The 16,216-nt window shown below is 37.3% G+C and overlaps 2 protein-coding genes across 6 annotated transcripts in view; one reads left to right on the top strand and one right to left on the bottom strand.

The window, feature by feature from the left end:
• Positions 1-4,527: 4,527 nt before the first annotated feature.
• Positions 4,528-7,671, bottom strand: LOC122137797. Of its 3 annotated transcripts, XM_042726782.1 has the most exons (6): positions 7,243-7,671; positions 6,497-6,684; positions 6,142-6,384; positions 5,823-6,069; positions 5,544-5,709; positions 4,528-5,157 (listed from the first exon to the last, which is right to left on the bottom strand). In XM_042726782.1, exons 3-6 carry the CDS (start codon positions 6,154-6,156, stop codon positions 5,031-5,033), a joined length of 555 nt encoding a protein of 184 aa, XP_042582716.1. In that variant the 5' UTR covers positions 6,157-6,384; positions 6,497-6,684; positions 7,243-7,671; the 3' UTR covers positions 4,528-5,030. The 3 variants fall into 3 exon arrangements, with proteins under 3 accessions (XP_042582716.1, XP_042582709.1, XP_042582706.1); XM_042726775.1 differs by having other exon boundaries at positions 5,823-6,156; positions 6,592-6,684; positions 7,243-7,663; XM_042726772.1 differs by having other exon boundaries at positions 5,823-6,384; positions 7,243-7,654.
• Positions 7,672-9,989: 2,318 nt separating this feature from the next.
• The window catches only part of LOC109062113 (gap junction gamma-1 protein-like), a 29,344-nt gene continuing 23,117 nt past the window's right edge, over positions 9,990-16,216 (top strand). The window contains exon 1 of one of the 3 annotated variants that reach the window (XM_042726800.1): positions 9,990-10,122. The gene's annotated coding sequence lies outside the window, so the exon portion shown is untranslated. Of the gene's footprint in view, positions 10,123-10,334; positions 11,219-15,220; positions 15,999-16,216 lie in introns of those variants that run through there. The other 2 variants (XM_042726793.1, XM_042726803.1) reach the window with 2 other exon arrangements.

Here is a 16,216-nt window from a genome sequence, read left to right on the forward strand (position 1 = left end):
ATGCCCCGCCTTCTGAAACGTGTCAATTTTTACAAGGCTCATCGCTCTGAAAAGCAAGGTGTGCTGTGATTGGCCAGCTATCCAGCGCGTTGTGATTGGCCGAATGCCTCAAGAGTGTTACGGAAATGTTATGCCTCTTAACATATTGTGATGCCTTGTCCGGCCGGAGCGACGAGACAAAAACATAAAACCCCTTATAAACGTGATATAAACATGATTTCTAGTCGTGTCTTCTTTTGGAAGGCAAAAACAAAGTAGTTTCGCTTTCTCAACGAAGCAGCATCACACACCGCGGCCTTGAGTGAGCAGAGGCCAGAGGTCTAGAGTGAGCCGCGGCTGGCTTGAGTGAGCTGAGGCGGGCGGCTTGAGAATGGTGTGGCAGGCGGATTCTACGAAGGAGTGTACCTTGGGCTTGCGGTAACCACATGTGACGACCCCGGGCTGGACACCGCTCTGTCCTCTTTTGGAAGGCCAAACAAAGTAGTTTCGCTTTCACAGTGAAACACACAGTGTATATACGACATGGCGGCGGCGGCAGGAACAATACTACAACGAGAATAAAAGGTACGCCTTCTTTCTATGCATGAACATCTGGGCGGCATTATGCAAATCTTCCCACATACTGATGTAGAGATGTGGGGGTGCGTTAGAACGAGCCGTTTCAGGGGGACATGGACAAGTCTCAACTTTTATAAAGAATATCTCTTTGGATTTGAGACTTTAGTCTTTGCAACTTTACAGATCTTCTTTATTCACCAAGAGCTTGCAACACTCCAAAGAGAAAGGAAAATTTTAAATCGCATCGTATTACCCCTTTAGATAATTTGCCAATGATGATACAAACGCGAGTTTTGAGCAGTAGAGTAGGCATGTTGTTTCTCAGATCACAAGTGCAGACATGGTTTTATGTGTACGCGGCGCGATACGCAACGCAACGCGTAAAAAGACAGTATAATCAGTATATGTCCCCACTGGATGCAACAAATGCCTCGTTTGTAATGAGTTATTGATTGCCTTGTCTAGTGATGTCCGGATCACGAACTAATCTTTCTATTTAACCGGATCTTCGGTTCGCGTCTACAGTATGCACTAATCCACAAATTACTTAAGTTATTCGGTTTATAAACGTGTATTACACTCCCTCTGACGCGAAATAAACCAATATCCCGAGTTATTCAGTTACTCCTAACAGTACATTCACTGAACTGCTAAAAGAGAACCGATGATGGGATGTGCACGAGCAGAGCAGCTGGACTGAGTCTCGTGCTGCTGGGAGATAGCATAGTATGTTAAGAGGCGTAAAATTCCGTCACACGCTTGAGGCATTCGGTCAATCACAACGCACTGAATAGTTGGCCAATCAGAGCAATCTTTGCCTTTCAGACCGATGAGCTTTGTAAAAATCGACGCGTTTCAGGAGGCGGGGCATAGAGGAGAAACAATAATGTAAATTACATGGATATAATGTGTTTTTTGAACCTCAAACCGCATAAACACATTGCATTACACCAAATACACCAAATAATGTTTTTTTTCAGCAGCATCATATGACCAATTTAAGCTTCCAACAACTCTTGTAGTCTTTATTTAAAAAAGAAAAAAGAAAGAAAAAAATAGCTGTAACTTTGAGTCCTGAGAACAGTTTGCAGGAGTGTGATTATAAACACAATGAGGATATAAAAAGCAGACTAGTGAGTAGTTTCCTGTTTGTGCCAGTTAGCAATCACCTTTTTCAAAACAAGTGAAAGCTTTAAAAAATAACAAGTTGGCATTAATGATGTATTTATGTTGTAGAATAAAACACAAAAATATCATGAGCTTGTGTTAACCACAGACTTTATTTCAGGCATTTAAATAATAAAATAAAATAAAATAAAATAAACATATTGATTGAACCAGGTCATGACACCACATGAGGGCAGCGTTTCTCACAGTAATATAAGAGACATAAACAACACATGCTCTGTTTTTTTTTTTCATATTTATTGCACGTACTCCCTGTACTCATGAAACCACATTATGTTGCATGTTTAATTCATCATCTCAGTAACACAAAAAAGTTGGTTATTTTGTTCTGTTTTGTTTTTTTATCCAGATTTTGTGCAAAATTTGTATATTTTTTGTATAAAATGGTAACTTTTAGGTAAAATGTTGTATAAAATGGTATGATATTGGTATATTTTTTAATCCAATAAAATAATCAATAATATTACTTTTACTTTACTCATCATACTAGAAATTGAAGAAAATGTGCGGAAAATAAAATGTATTACAATAATAATAAGATTTGTATTATATATGCTTTTCTGGATGGTGAACCTGATTTCACCAAGTACAACATATTCCTGAAACAACATTCTTGTTGATCCTAAAACAACAGTCTTATCAACCAGTCAGAATTGAGGGATAACTTTTCAGGAAATATCTATTTTAGGCTTATTAATAGGGTTATGTGCTTCTACACCCTTGTTAATTAGCTATCATTTCACATTTGATTTTAGGAATAAATTATGGGTAAGGTTAGGTTTAGAGGTAGGGATTGGGTTAAGTTGATCCTTGTTGATCAACTAAGTTAAGTTGATCCAAGTTATACTGATCCAGGAACATGTCTTACTTGGCAAAATAACGGCAACCTGGATGGATATAGCCATGCAGTCAGTGCAATGACATAAACACAGACATGAGACTGCCACTCCACGGCAGCAGCAGGGAGAGGAATTATGAATCAGGGTAGAAAAGAAACAGAGAAAGAGATCAAGCTAGAATTGTACCTTGTACAGAAGAACAAGAGGAAAAGTGGATAGAGTCTTCCTGATCCTGAAAATATTAGGCTAGATAAATCTCAGGGGAAATTTAGAGTCAAGTTCAGGTTTGCTCATTTGTCAAAAAACTGCCATAAATCCAAAGCTTTTCAAAAAGCCTCTTGAAGCATTAATAGGATGGAAAGTCAGACCAGCTTTTTTTAGCCAGTAACAGTCCATGTAAGAGACACTAATGTTTAACAGAAAGTTAAGAGGCAGACTTAGCCATAGGCAAAGGTAGGGGACCGCCTTGTGCTCCCCAAAGCCAAGGGACCGCAAAATGCTTTTCATATATGAGATGCTTATTAAACGCGAACACGAGAATAGATGCTGTTTAAGGTGTTTATTACCACCACAACCGCTTCTTGTGTATCCTTTTAGCAAATGAAAATATCATCAGATGCATCTTAAGCTGTAATTAAATATTGAGCAACAGGGCATATTACAAGTTTATTGTTTTAACTGCCGCTTACTCGTTTATGAGAAGGACCCAAGGATGCTTACGCAGTTACATTTTTGGTTGATATAATTCTTAGGTGTGTAAATGTATCATTTCCTTTTCATTATTTTTTTTTTTTCATTTAAATTTGTAGTTATAATAAAAATACATGTATTTTAAAGTTTAGAATTAGACAGCCTTCGGAGAGCCCAGGCACACAGGCTTACGCTGGTAACTCAGTGGACTTTCATCGTCAATATAGGATATTTTTCACACTTTTCTCATTCTCACTAATTCAAGTTTTTATATCAATGGATTTCTGAAGGGAACCAGCTGTCTTCATAAAAGTTTTGATAGCTTTTTCATTTTCTCTGATAAAGTAGCGTTTACAGTGCCGATCCTAGACTTCTGGGGGCCCTATGCAGAGTTTGGGAGCCAAATGCGAAAAAGCTCTACCTCCTTTAGTGGACTTTCCTATCACATTATGAGCTCGACAGATTCAAGCGGTTGACTACACATTGCTTCCATATGCAATTTTTAACTACCACATTCCTATTTACGATCATTCTGGTAGCACGTGAAGGCAGCATCAGTGAAAACATGCAGAGACGATGGTAGCTTTAGCAACATTAGACTTTTGGAAAGCAAAATATGACACGTGATGCTTACTTCGTCTGGAGCTGACATTTGCGCACAAAACGTTGGTATCGATCCTTCTTTCAGAATCAACCCTTGCACAACTCCAGCACTGAACTGACCCTCGTTTGTAAGACAGTCCAGCATAAAATGATTAGCAAAAACATATAGGACTTTTCCGTCAAAAATGAAAACTGTTGTTTTTACAGGAAAACGCTGGCAGCTGTGGTTACCAGAGAATTCCTGTAAAAAATACAGCAGCACCGTAGATGACCTTTACGGGCGAATTATGTAAACTGATTTACAGTGAATAAAATGACGGCTGAATCACATTAAAAAATTGTTAAGTCTACAATTTTTTTTGGTTAATTTCACATAACTGCATTGTATATAAATAGACAATTTCCTGTATTTTTTACATGTAATAATTGCTTATTGTGCATCAATAAATGATCAAATTAACAGGGAAATATCAAACAAAAAACTAATTTAAACTGGTAAAACAACAGTAAAACTTTGCATTTTAAATGGAGATGTCCTGTATATTATACATAAAATATCCATAATATGCTGTATTTTTATGTTTTATTAATAAAGTTATAGTGGTAAATTTAAAAAATATATCTTGAAATAAGACAAGAGAGGAAAATATCACTTTTGCAAAATTTATTTAGCAGCCATCAAAAGAGTTGTAAACAACTGGATGCATTTTTTTTTTTTTCAAAGCAAGTTTGAAAAGTTATTTTTTAACCAAGTTTAAGTGCCAGGCGCACAACAACCCAATTCACAACAACAACCCACACTCTCCCTGTCTGGAATGTTCCACAGTATGGCATAAGACTTATCTATTTCCATAGAGACAATCAGGTGATGCCAATAGGCCAAGTTACAGGTCAGATCTGTGGAGAGGCGAGCCCCTTTATAGTAAGAAAGCAGGTTTGTTAAGGTATATTTTTGCATTAAAAACAGTTCTAATTGAATAAATGCAAGATACATACGGACCCTCTACCAGAAAGAGTTACAGTGCACCTTTAAGAGTTTAAAACAAATTACATAGTGCCTTAACCATAATACACATTGTGGATTTAACAGTGAAAACAGTACCTCTTCTCAAACAAACAGTCAGAGTCAACAGAAAGAGTCCATATTTAGGCTTAACGCCACTCGTGATCGGAGAGTTCCTGTATCAGGGTGAGGACTCGAGGGTTCAAGTTGAGAGGACGCTTGGAGTTTTTATTCTGTACTTTGGTTCCCTTTTCTGGGTTTATTGAGAAAAAACACCTGTAGAATAAAAGCATATTAAGCATTTTAGTTGAGAGAGAGAGAGATATATATATATATATATATATATATATATATATATATATATATATATATATATATATATATATATATATATATACACAAACATGTCTGTATGTATGTGTGTGTCTGTGTATGTATGCATGTATGTGTGAGTCTCTGTGTGTGTGTGTGTGTGTATGCATGTGTCTGTCTGCATGTACATGTGTCAATGCATGAATGTATGTGTGTGTGTCTGCCGGTGTCTGTGTGTGTCTGCTATCCGTCTGTCTGCCTGCTTGCCTGTCTGTACGCGTCTGTCTGTGCGTGTGTATGAGCCAGACTAGACCAGGGCAAGTAGTAATGAGAAAGCCATGTTTACTCACCTTTGAAGAAACTCCAGAGTTGAAGCTAGCTCAGATGGATAATAGATATTAAAACAGTAGCTCCTGAACATGAGGCACAATGCAGAAATGAATGAGGAGATGTTTGTGTTGATTAGGTTCTGATCCAGACTCAGCATGTACCTTTTTGAGGAATAGCAGGACTGTCCTAAGAACAAATTTAACAGGTTATATCAATAAGCTCTGCACTCACATGACAAATTCTATAAACAGTGCAATAAAAAAAAGATTGAAAAAAATAAAAAATAAAAACAGACTTACCACAGACAATAACAGCGGGGGTCAGAGGCACTTGCTCCAGTTGGACCTCTTCTGCCAGAAATCTATCTTCTACATGGAAGAACATGGACTCCTCCTCAAAGTAGCTGAGTGAATTTCGTGTGAATGTCTTTTTGAGGTCAATCCCAGTGAGTTCCTTGAAGTGGACTGACATGCCAAGTTCATCAAACCAAAACGGCCACTCCTCTCTAAGGCATTTGATACTTTTTCCCTGGTTGACATGTTGACGCTGTGTGTAAAACATGGACTTCATTAGACATTTTACCTCCTCTGGATTGGCATCAGAGCGTTGGAACATCACCTGGAGTTTTTCCATCTTTTGCTGTTGGCTCTCTTGAGTTTCTAAAATGGGCACAAATTTTACATGGCATTAGATGCACCGGTAAGTGTCCTATATTGCTGCGGTCTCTTGTAATGTAATCTCGTCTGTCTGGTCTGAGATATCAGGTGGAGGAGGTTGACGAGGAAATTCGGGGTGAAACAGAGAGCAATTGGGTAAATGAGGCTTCCACAGATGATAGTGAGCTGTTCTCAGGAGTGTGGTCTTTAAATGACAAAAAAATAAATTATGATTCACACTGTAAAATATTACACAATGTCCATGTCTGCTTTTGATTTTGAATAGTTGTGTGGTGGTGTGTGGTGTTTTTACTTACATTTCTGTTTCCAAACAGAAAGAAGCTTACTGGCTTCTACAGGTCTTAATGCAGTCAACAAATCAGCCTCCGTTATGAACATTAGATCATCATACGTCTCGACTCCAATGGACTGCAAGTGCTCTTCCAGGATGTGTTTGTTTATTGCTTGAAGTTGTGGCAGGACTTCCATGATGGCGACATGCTTCCTACACATGTGAGAAGTAAATGATGACTTTTTTGTAAACACGATCGTACAACCACTTACTGGACACGACACAGACCTGCCCTCTCTAATATGATCTTTTAAGTGAGACACTAGTTCTTTCACCGTGTGAAAATGGCGGGAACATAATGAAATGGCGCATTTTAAATCCGCAACAACAGCTATAGGAGCAGCTTGCGGTGCAGGTGCATTGTGTACACGATAATAATGGCCCTTGAAAGCTGAGTAAGTGGTAAATGTTTGACTACAGTTGGCGCCAACACATTTGAAAAGACAACGGGGCTCATTCCTAAGCACTCTGCAATGTAGTACATAGCCTCTTAATGTATCCAAATTCTTTTTACAAAAGACGCAGGTGATCATTTTTAGGATTTCAAGTGTTTGCCTGTACTTTTCAGCTGAACTAAGTTATCACGCATTGATCTAGATAGCTATCTTAAATATCAACTAGTGCTAGCTTAACAGTTAACCTACACCATGGGCTTTCATCACACATTTTCACTTGGTCTCGGAAAAAAAGAAGACTAAATGTGAAGCTTACCGTGCAAACTTTCAATTTTCTGGATGAACAGCAGCAGATCCCCCAAAAAACTTGTGTTGAAATCGTAGATTTGTCCTAAAAACTTTTAAAATGATTTTAAAATAACAAAGTGGTCCGAAGATTTCTGCTGCGCCTGTTTTTTTTTCTCTAGTAAATGCAGCTCTCTGGCTCGCTCGTTATTGACGTCACTCGTGCTTCTCCCGCTCTCCTTCCGCGATTATCCAATCAGAGACGAGCCTCATATGCGCTATGAAATTCAAAATTAGGCGGACTCAGTGAACAATGACAGAGAACAAAGACAGTTAGAGGCACTGTTGGTTGTTTAGCCTGTGATGATGATACAATGCTTAATTTTTTTTTTTTTTTTATATATATAAAAAATACATAGAAAACTTATATTAAAATTTAAAGACTAAAAGAAACATGAAGCGGTCCGAAGATTTCTGCTGGGCTTCTGTTTTTTCTCTAGCGCGCTCATTATTGACGTCACTCGTGCTTCTCCCGCTCTCCTCCCGCGATTATCCAATCAGAGACGAGCTTCATATGCGCGCTATGAAATTCAAAATTAGGCGGACTCAGTGCACAATGACAGAAAACAAAGACAATTAGAGGCCCTGCTAGGATTTTTAGCCTGTGATGATGATACAATGCTAATTTTTTTATTTTATTTTTTATAAAAATAAATAGAAAACCTTTAAGCTAAGTATTACATTAAAATTGAAAGACTAAAAGAAACATAAAGCATACAATGATTAAGGTTGAGACTGAACAGAAGTGTTACTTTGCCATATTTATATATATATAGATGGGCAACCTCTCAGGTTCACAATTATTATTATTTTTTTTTTTTTGTGAAAAAAAAAAAAAATTATTACCTCAATTTGCATCGTTTCATCAATCATGCTAAAATTAGCCTACGGCATAAACTTGTAAAGTGACATACATACTTTATTTGTATTTTTAAAAACAACAGACTAAAACTTTAGTTTTTACAATATTTGCATGTCAAATTAACAAAATTGTTTTGTTATGAGTATTACAGTATTTCTCTGTTTTTGATACCATTTTAACAAATAATTTTGATTATAATCACATATTGTTATTGTAAATATAACAAAATATTATGTTTAATAGTTTACAAAATTTCACTGTGAATTAAACAAAAAAATTATGTTTTTGGGTTTACAATACTTTTCTGTAGGGATTTTACATAGTTTTTCTGTAAATTCCACGGTCATTTTTTACAGTGTAACCACCGTGTCCTCAGCGGTCTATGGAGACGTTCGTTGGTGCATCCCAACACACGACACTTGTAATGCCTCTTTGGCACTGACATTATATCTCTCCAGCAGCTACAGCAAGAAAACAGTAATGGCGGACTGCTGCTTCTCACTCAGAGCGGGGTCTATGCTAATAGGGCAGAGAGCGTCACAAATGGGTGGGATTTTCCCTAGTATGATGTCATTGTAGGGAGAAATCTGGAACCGCTCATTTGGAGAGACTGTTTATGATTTATAAGGATTATAAAAAAATGAGTGGATGGATTTTTACCATTATAGTCTAGTTTTTTTCACACACTGCAGTCACACAACTGTGTTCAAACACTTTATAAAAGTAATTTTTGCATAATAGGTCACCTTTAAATTAATATGATAATTTATACTTCTGACTCACCACCTTTCTTAAAAAATGGTTTAAAGGCTCAATTGTGAGATTTATAATTTATTTTGTTTTTGTGAAAACATATATCTCAACTGTAAATCAATTACTATTTCGTGGTCTACAACATGAAAGAAAGCTATTATAACATGTACATGAAAAATGTAGAAACATTGGACACAACTCTGGGACACCATTGTGCAGCAGAAGCATCACAACAAAAAAGAAACCCTAAAGGTTCATCTAGGTAAATGTGTGCAAATATATAAGACCTCATTCCTATATTTTGTCTGGGGCCCCCAAATCACTAAATTTGCCCCTGGGAAAGTTGATCCTAAACATAGTGGAAAGGAACTGCTAAACTTTGTGAACTGTTAGCAACAGGTCTATGTTTTAGAGGAATTAAAAGAAAATGTGATACTGTTGAAACATTGGTTATGATGACTATAGTATCGTGATATTGAATGAAATTGTGTCATAATTTGATTGGAAAAAGTTTTAGATCTCAACTCTGGCATTTTGCATTCACAATGGGAAAAAAAAAGTTTCTTCTAATGAGTTGTGGCTGTCCGATCATTTGTTAAATCATATTGACTGACTGATTATTGGACTGATTTGATGTGTCATTGTCACCATCTTGATCTGACAGCTCAGTGTTGCCCCTCTACCTACTACTCTTCTCCTTTTCTACAAGTTGGAGAGAAAGGACACCAGGGATTTTCTGGCAGACACCACGAGATTTGACAAACAGACATATTGGAGCTAGCACTTTGTGTCACTTCAGGCTGTTTTTGAGCACCATATGCTGAAAACCCTGCTCTACAACAAATTCACCCAGAGTACACAAACTTTGGGAGCCTGATTTCATCCTACCTCCCAGTCAAAATATGGAAACAATTTGATAGGATCCATGCCATCCTAGCAACCATAATTATTTAATGCTCCTGGACTCTAACCAACCTAAGCCATGCTATCATTTGACAAGTGAGAAAGGGAGAGAGAGACAGAACACAAAGAAAACAGAGAGAGAGAGAGAGAGAGAGAGAGAGAGAGAGAGATGCCTCTGGTTAGGAGGAAACCCCATTTCCAATGTCACTCTGTGTAAGATGTCAGCCTGTGCACCTGAACCAGTCAGCCTGTCAAAGTTCCTGTCAGAGTGCCTGCATGTCAGAGCTGAAAGCAGATGGAGAGGTTACAATGGCTCGTTCAGACGGTTTCAGGGTAAGAACAATCAGCTCAAATTTTGGATGAGGGTATAGGGCTGGGCAGTCTTGCTTAATTAAGTTGAAGGGGCGATGTGAATAAGACTTAAGCTTTCATGAGCCTCTAATAAATGAGCAAGCAATAGTAAAAATGAAATTGAGGGGGGGTTTTCTGTTTAAAAGTGAAAAACCAATCCAATGTCCCAAGTTTTGCTTTATTTTCTCTTATATTTCATTAAAAATACTGTTAAAACTGTCTTTTTCTTGACAAATCCATTTTATTTCTAAATAAATGTTAACATATCGAAATATTTATGAAACGAAATAGCTGAACAGTAAGTTAGAACAATGGCTTTTCATGCCCAAAGAAAATCATGCATGAGAACTCGCGCGCGCGCGCAAGTCAATCATCCTTCGCCTTTTGTGAACGTCAGAAATTCCTCTCGTCAGTGCAGCCATCCGTCAGGCTTCCCCTTCGGTGTTAATACGCCGTAGCATCCCTCAGAAAAGGTCGTGCACTTTCGCCTTTCCCCATGATAAACAACCAAAAAAGTCTCTTGGGTGTGCCGTGGCAGCAGTCATTGTTTCCCAACCTCCCCACGAGGACGGAGACGAGGCGCGGACGCAGCTTGAAATCGTAGCCTTTTATTGTTGACAGTTAGTAGGATGTCTAGTTCACACGTGTTTGGGCGACTGTAGGCGCGGGATTAAAAAATGACACTGCAACCGCGCGAGAATATTTCGCCAGTTAAATGCTGACACGAGACGATCTCGCGCAAGACGCGCCGAAAACGAATTCAGCGGAGAGTGAGCATCGGCAGTGATTTCTTCGTGATGACTGAATTTCTCCAGCTGAATTTATGAACAGAACGACAGACTGCAAGCGAACCTTAACAGCACTCGCAATACGTGGTAAAACAGCGTTTGTTACCGAGCAGTATGTTAAAACTGGACGGTTTCAGTCACGCTCTGAGGTCTCGTGAAGTCTTCTACGGTGACCAGGCGGAGGCGAGACCGATAACGGAGGACTTGGGCAGCTATTAAAATTCTAGGACCTTCCGTCATTTGACCGGGCATCCTTCTCCTTAAAATAATCATCACAGACTCGCAAAGCGGTAAGAGTCATATTTGTGTTTTACTAACAAGATATTTTTTGTGGAGACAGGCGCGTGCGCGTGAATGACAGAACTACAGCGCGTTACCATATTTTGGCATTAATATTTAAATGAAGGACAGTTACGTGTACATCTGTGTAAAAAAGCACCACATTGATGGTGTGGTAACAACTGAACAACGAGTAATGACACTTTTATCCGCGCGTTTGGTTCAGCGTTTTTTTGCCGACAGAAACAAAAGGTCATTACAGACTCAACATTTTCTGCTTCCATTGCTTTTGCATGGTCTTAACAAGGCAAAGCTGAAATAGATTTTAGTAAAGGTGCTCTCTGCTTCCGTTGTGAACCAAAGCGAAGACTCCTGGAGATACTGGAGGTGTTTCCTGCTCTTCACTTTGTGTAGCATTCAGGTTTTATGTAACTGATCACTAACCTTAAAGTAGTTCAACTCTTCTACTAAGTAGTTAATAAGACAATAATATATTTTTCCCTCATTCTTTTCTTTTTTCCTCTTCCTGTCACTTCTTCTTCCTTTCTTTCTGTTTCTTATTCCTATAATGGATAAGCATTAAAACAGCTGGAAAAAGTTAAGATTGAAAGCAGAAGATACTTGTTAAAGTCTCCCTCAATAAAGAAGAGATCTCCAGGAAAGTTCCTCCCTCACTATTGTCAGATTATACTCTGGAATCAATTAATGTCCTTAAAAGCATCTTTGTTTTAGAAAGGATTGTTCGTGCTATCGTGGAATGGCAATGAAATGTATTTTTTTCTTTTTCCATTGCTTTCATAGTGTTCGCGTTCAGCTAGTTTTATCCAGTGTTTGGTCTGGGTCTGTCTGTTTAATGTCTGCTAAGCGGACACCATGTTTTCCAGTTAAATGTGCGCTGTACTGTACTGCTGTTCGGCTCACTGCTCCACAGCAACAAGCCTTGCAGGTATTTGTCACAGTTATGCACCAAAACATTTGATTAAAGCAATTAGCTGATATTAGAGCATAAAGTATTTCATTAGCAAAGGTGAGGTGGTGCGTAAAGGCACAAAATACCTCTAGGGTGTTTTTACTACCATTTTCTAGCATTTGATTAATATTTTCTGTACTGCAATATCTTAAAAACAACGGTTAATAGGATTTAATGCAGCTATCAGTCAATTTTAAAAATTCATATCAGGCAGAAAGACAGTCAAGAAAATTACAACCCAATCAAAAAAACATCAAAAACATTCCCAGAACAGTCCAGGTATTTTATGTCTTTAAGCTGGAGAGTGATAGTCCAATGTAAGCTGTAGTTACTTTTTCATTTTCTTAATCATACATTCACTCCAAGATTCCCTACACCTCCATTCTGCGTTCTGTCTTCTTTTGCGAAGTTACGATGTAGGTGACATATGTCTTCATTTCTCAAACGTATCTTATTTGAAAATACAATGATCTTAAAGATATAATAATCATGAAAAGCTTGACAAGTTGATTTGCCCAGTGATGGATTTATTGCTCTGATGGGCTTGCAAACTTTAATAATGTCATGATTGTCAAGATTTTTATTGCATTGTTTTTGTGTATATAAAATATATATATATATATATATATATATATATATATATATATATATATATATATATATATATATATATATATATATATACATACATACATGTATGTGTGTATATATATATATATATATATATATATAGTAATAAATGTATATAATATATAATATATAAAAATATATAATGTTAGATATATAAAAGGTTTTTTAGAGATATAAAGGTCATATTAGTTATTATTTTAAGCATGCATAAACAATTTATATTTTATTTTCAAATATCTTTTGTTAGATATAGATATAGAGATAGATCCTTAAAAAGTCTTAAAATGTCTTAAATAAAGATTTCCTAATAAAATGCCAAATTTAACTTGTTCATATCTGTAGACACCCTGTAGATTTTGTCTAAACCTTGTACCCGACCTAATGAAAACGTTTAATGCATGTTTAAAAGTAATGATATAAACATCACAAACATATTCAAATATAAATATAAAAACATTTGAATATTTATTGTGTGAAAAATGTCTTTAAAAAAAACATTTAAAAAAAGAAACACCTGTTTATTTTTTTTTTTTGGGGGGGGGGGGGGGGTTATGCTTAACATAATTGTATTATCATTTAAAGAATTTACCTAACTGTTATGAATGGGTTAAATATAAATAAGTATTATATGGTATATATGTGTGTGATATGCATACAGACACAATGGCATGTCAAGACACCCACTTTCACGCACACACCCATACTATTTTCTTTTCTTCGTTTTCTGTTAAACTGTTTCATCTCAAGTCTATCAGGCAGATCTGTGTGTGATACAACAATGTTTCTATGTGACATATTACATGCATACACACAGTAGACATTTGGACTTTACAGCAGGAAGAAAAAAGCTAAAGAAAGGGTTGGAAATTGCTCTTCGTCTGGGTGAAAGAGCGATGAGGAGCACATTCTGTCTGGCATGCAATTACGCACACGCTCATGCACTCTAGTCCAGGAGCCTGATCTGAGGAACCTGGTCTGTGTACATCTTTCTAATGTGTACATACACACATAAAGAGACAAAACAGACTGCTTCGTTACGGCTGGTCAAGGCCAGTTTTGACCACCCAGATTGAGGCAGCATCAGATAAGTGGGGAGGCTCTGAAGCCTCTCAGTAAGTCTGTCAATCTGTTATCCATATGGAGATTCAAATGAATGGTGGCAAACAGTGAACAGTAGATTTTTAACATTTGGCAACCACAGTTTAAGCAAAACCTCACCCATACTCGCACTATAAAGAGAGTCTGTAATTATGTATTATGTGAGTTTTTGTGTGTGTACTCATGTGTTTTCTACAAAGGAATGCTGTCCTTATCACCATGATGATTCATAATGACTCCATCATTGTGTGTGATGCACACACACACCATAGACACAACATGATTTTACGTTTGTGTGTGTGTAGTTATAGATGTGCAGTATAGATGTATAGAAGGAGTCTCATGTGATTCTTTTCTTCCACACAGCCCATTGCCGAAGTGAACCTTTGCCATCCAAACACACACAGACACACATGTGAGTGTGCATTCTCAGCTTCTGTGGCTGAGTGAGTCAATCTGCAGTCAGTATTAATATTTTGTGACAGCGAGGGATGACTGCAAAGACAGGACACACAGAGACAATAGAGGCCACATTAAACACACACAAACACAAGCCATCCTGATTTACAGCTTTCCCTCCCATGGCCTGCCCAACATCATCTTTTTCAAAACTTTCTCTTTCTCATGCACAAGTCTCTGATGACACATAACCTGGGCTCAAGATGGGCTCTGTTGACCCAGCCAGGTCTGGGTCCTGTCAGAGACAGACAGAGGAAAACAGGGTTAAGAAATATATATATATATATATATATATATATATATATATATATATATATATATATATATATTATATATATATATATATGCCCCCCACCATCTGAATTGAATGTGATGGGTTTATTTAAAATATATATATATATATATATATTAAATAATAAATGTTATTATAAAATAATGAACTTGTAAGTTGAGGCCTGTGGGAAAATGGCAGGGCAAGTGTAAATCTGAATTACTGGTCTTACTGGGCCAGAAGAAAAATCCTTACTCTTATGCTCGGACAAACACATTAAATAGACAATAAAAGTCTTTTTGTTGGATTGTCTTTGCTGGCTGTAAGCCAAAAAAAGGCCAACATGACCAAATGTAGTCTGATTTATGAATAAATGACTCCCTTGTTTTGGTCCTGTTGTTGAATCAGACAAAAAGTCTCAGACAGTCATTGATTTGCATCAGATAATTAACAAATTACATATTAAATCTGTCAGTTATTGAATTAACATCTGATTGAGTAGATGCTTATGACAACATGTTAAAGATACACTTTTATTTAAATGAAAAAAAATTATCAAAAACAAAACATTATGTCTGAAAGAAAAGTATTGTATTGTTTAGTATGTACTTCACTCGGGGTGTCTCTTCTAGCTAAACACTTCCTTTGACAATAGAGGTAGTTGTGCTTTTCATTTACAGCAAGAGTAAATCAACAGCAAAGTACAAGTCAGAAAAACAAGCTGTTCTTGCAGTTTTTATTTATTTATTTCATTTCCATGTGATCTGTTTCTCTTTTCTGTTCACCTCTAACTCTGATCCTGCCATGAGCGCAGTGACAGACCCCTTGGTTACATCATCAACACGAAACATGAGTCCTTCAACACAGGTCAGAAAGTATTAGACTGAATGTGTATGTGTGTGAGAGAGAGAGATGTCCTTGTTTCCTGTCTTTTCCTCAAGTCATGTTCAGTGGGGGTATCATTCACCCATGGCTGGGTTTCCATGGCCACAAGGACTGAGCCAATCAGAGCGCAAGGCCACCATGTGCTCCAGACGAGGAAAAAGCCCGCAGGCGACACATATGCTAGCGTGCTAACGTTAACCCAGCAACTTTGTGACTGCTCCACGGCTCTTCCTCCCTGGCCTTCTCTTTCATTTTGATTCCCTCTGTCCTTGAACCTTAAATCTCTCTTTAGCTTTAAATAGCTTGCTGTATTTATAATGTCTCCCCTTATGTTGTCACTTTTTTTCCTTCTTGGTTTCTTCCTAAGGCAAGACATGAATAATGAGGGGAAAGGAAAGATGGACAGAAGTAGAGGAAACAAGACAAGTGCCCCTCAGACAAACAACCTTTAACTCAGCCTTTAAAAATAGAAAACGAGGTGAGACGTAGGAGTTTCTCCTACTTACAAACATTGGTGATTTATATTGTCTGACGGCGTGTTTATACTGTAAGGCTGTGTAAGGTAAAGAGGAATAAGAGAAAAAGAAAACATTTGCGTAGAAGGCAATTGTTGTAAATATTTTTCTTCAGGCCAACAACTGAATTTTCCTATGTTTTAAAGCACTCTAAACTGTAATGGAGTTGCATTGTTTGCCT

Source organism: Cyprinus carpio, chromosome A3 (genome assembly GCF_018340385.1).
Source record: "Cyprinus carpio isolate SPL01 chromosome A3, ASM1834038v1, whole genome shotgun sequence".
NCBI lineage: Eukaryota > Metazoa > Chordata > Actinopteri > Cypriniformes > Cyprinidae > Cyprinus > Cyprinus carpio.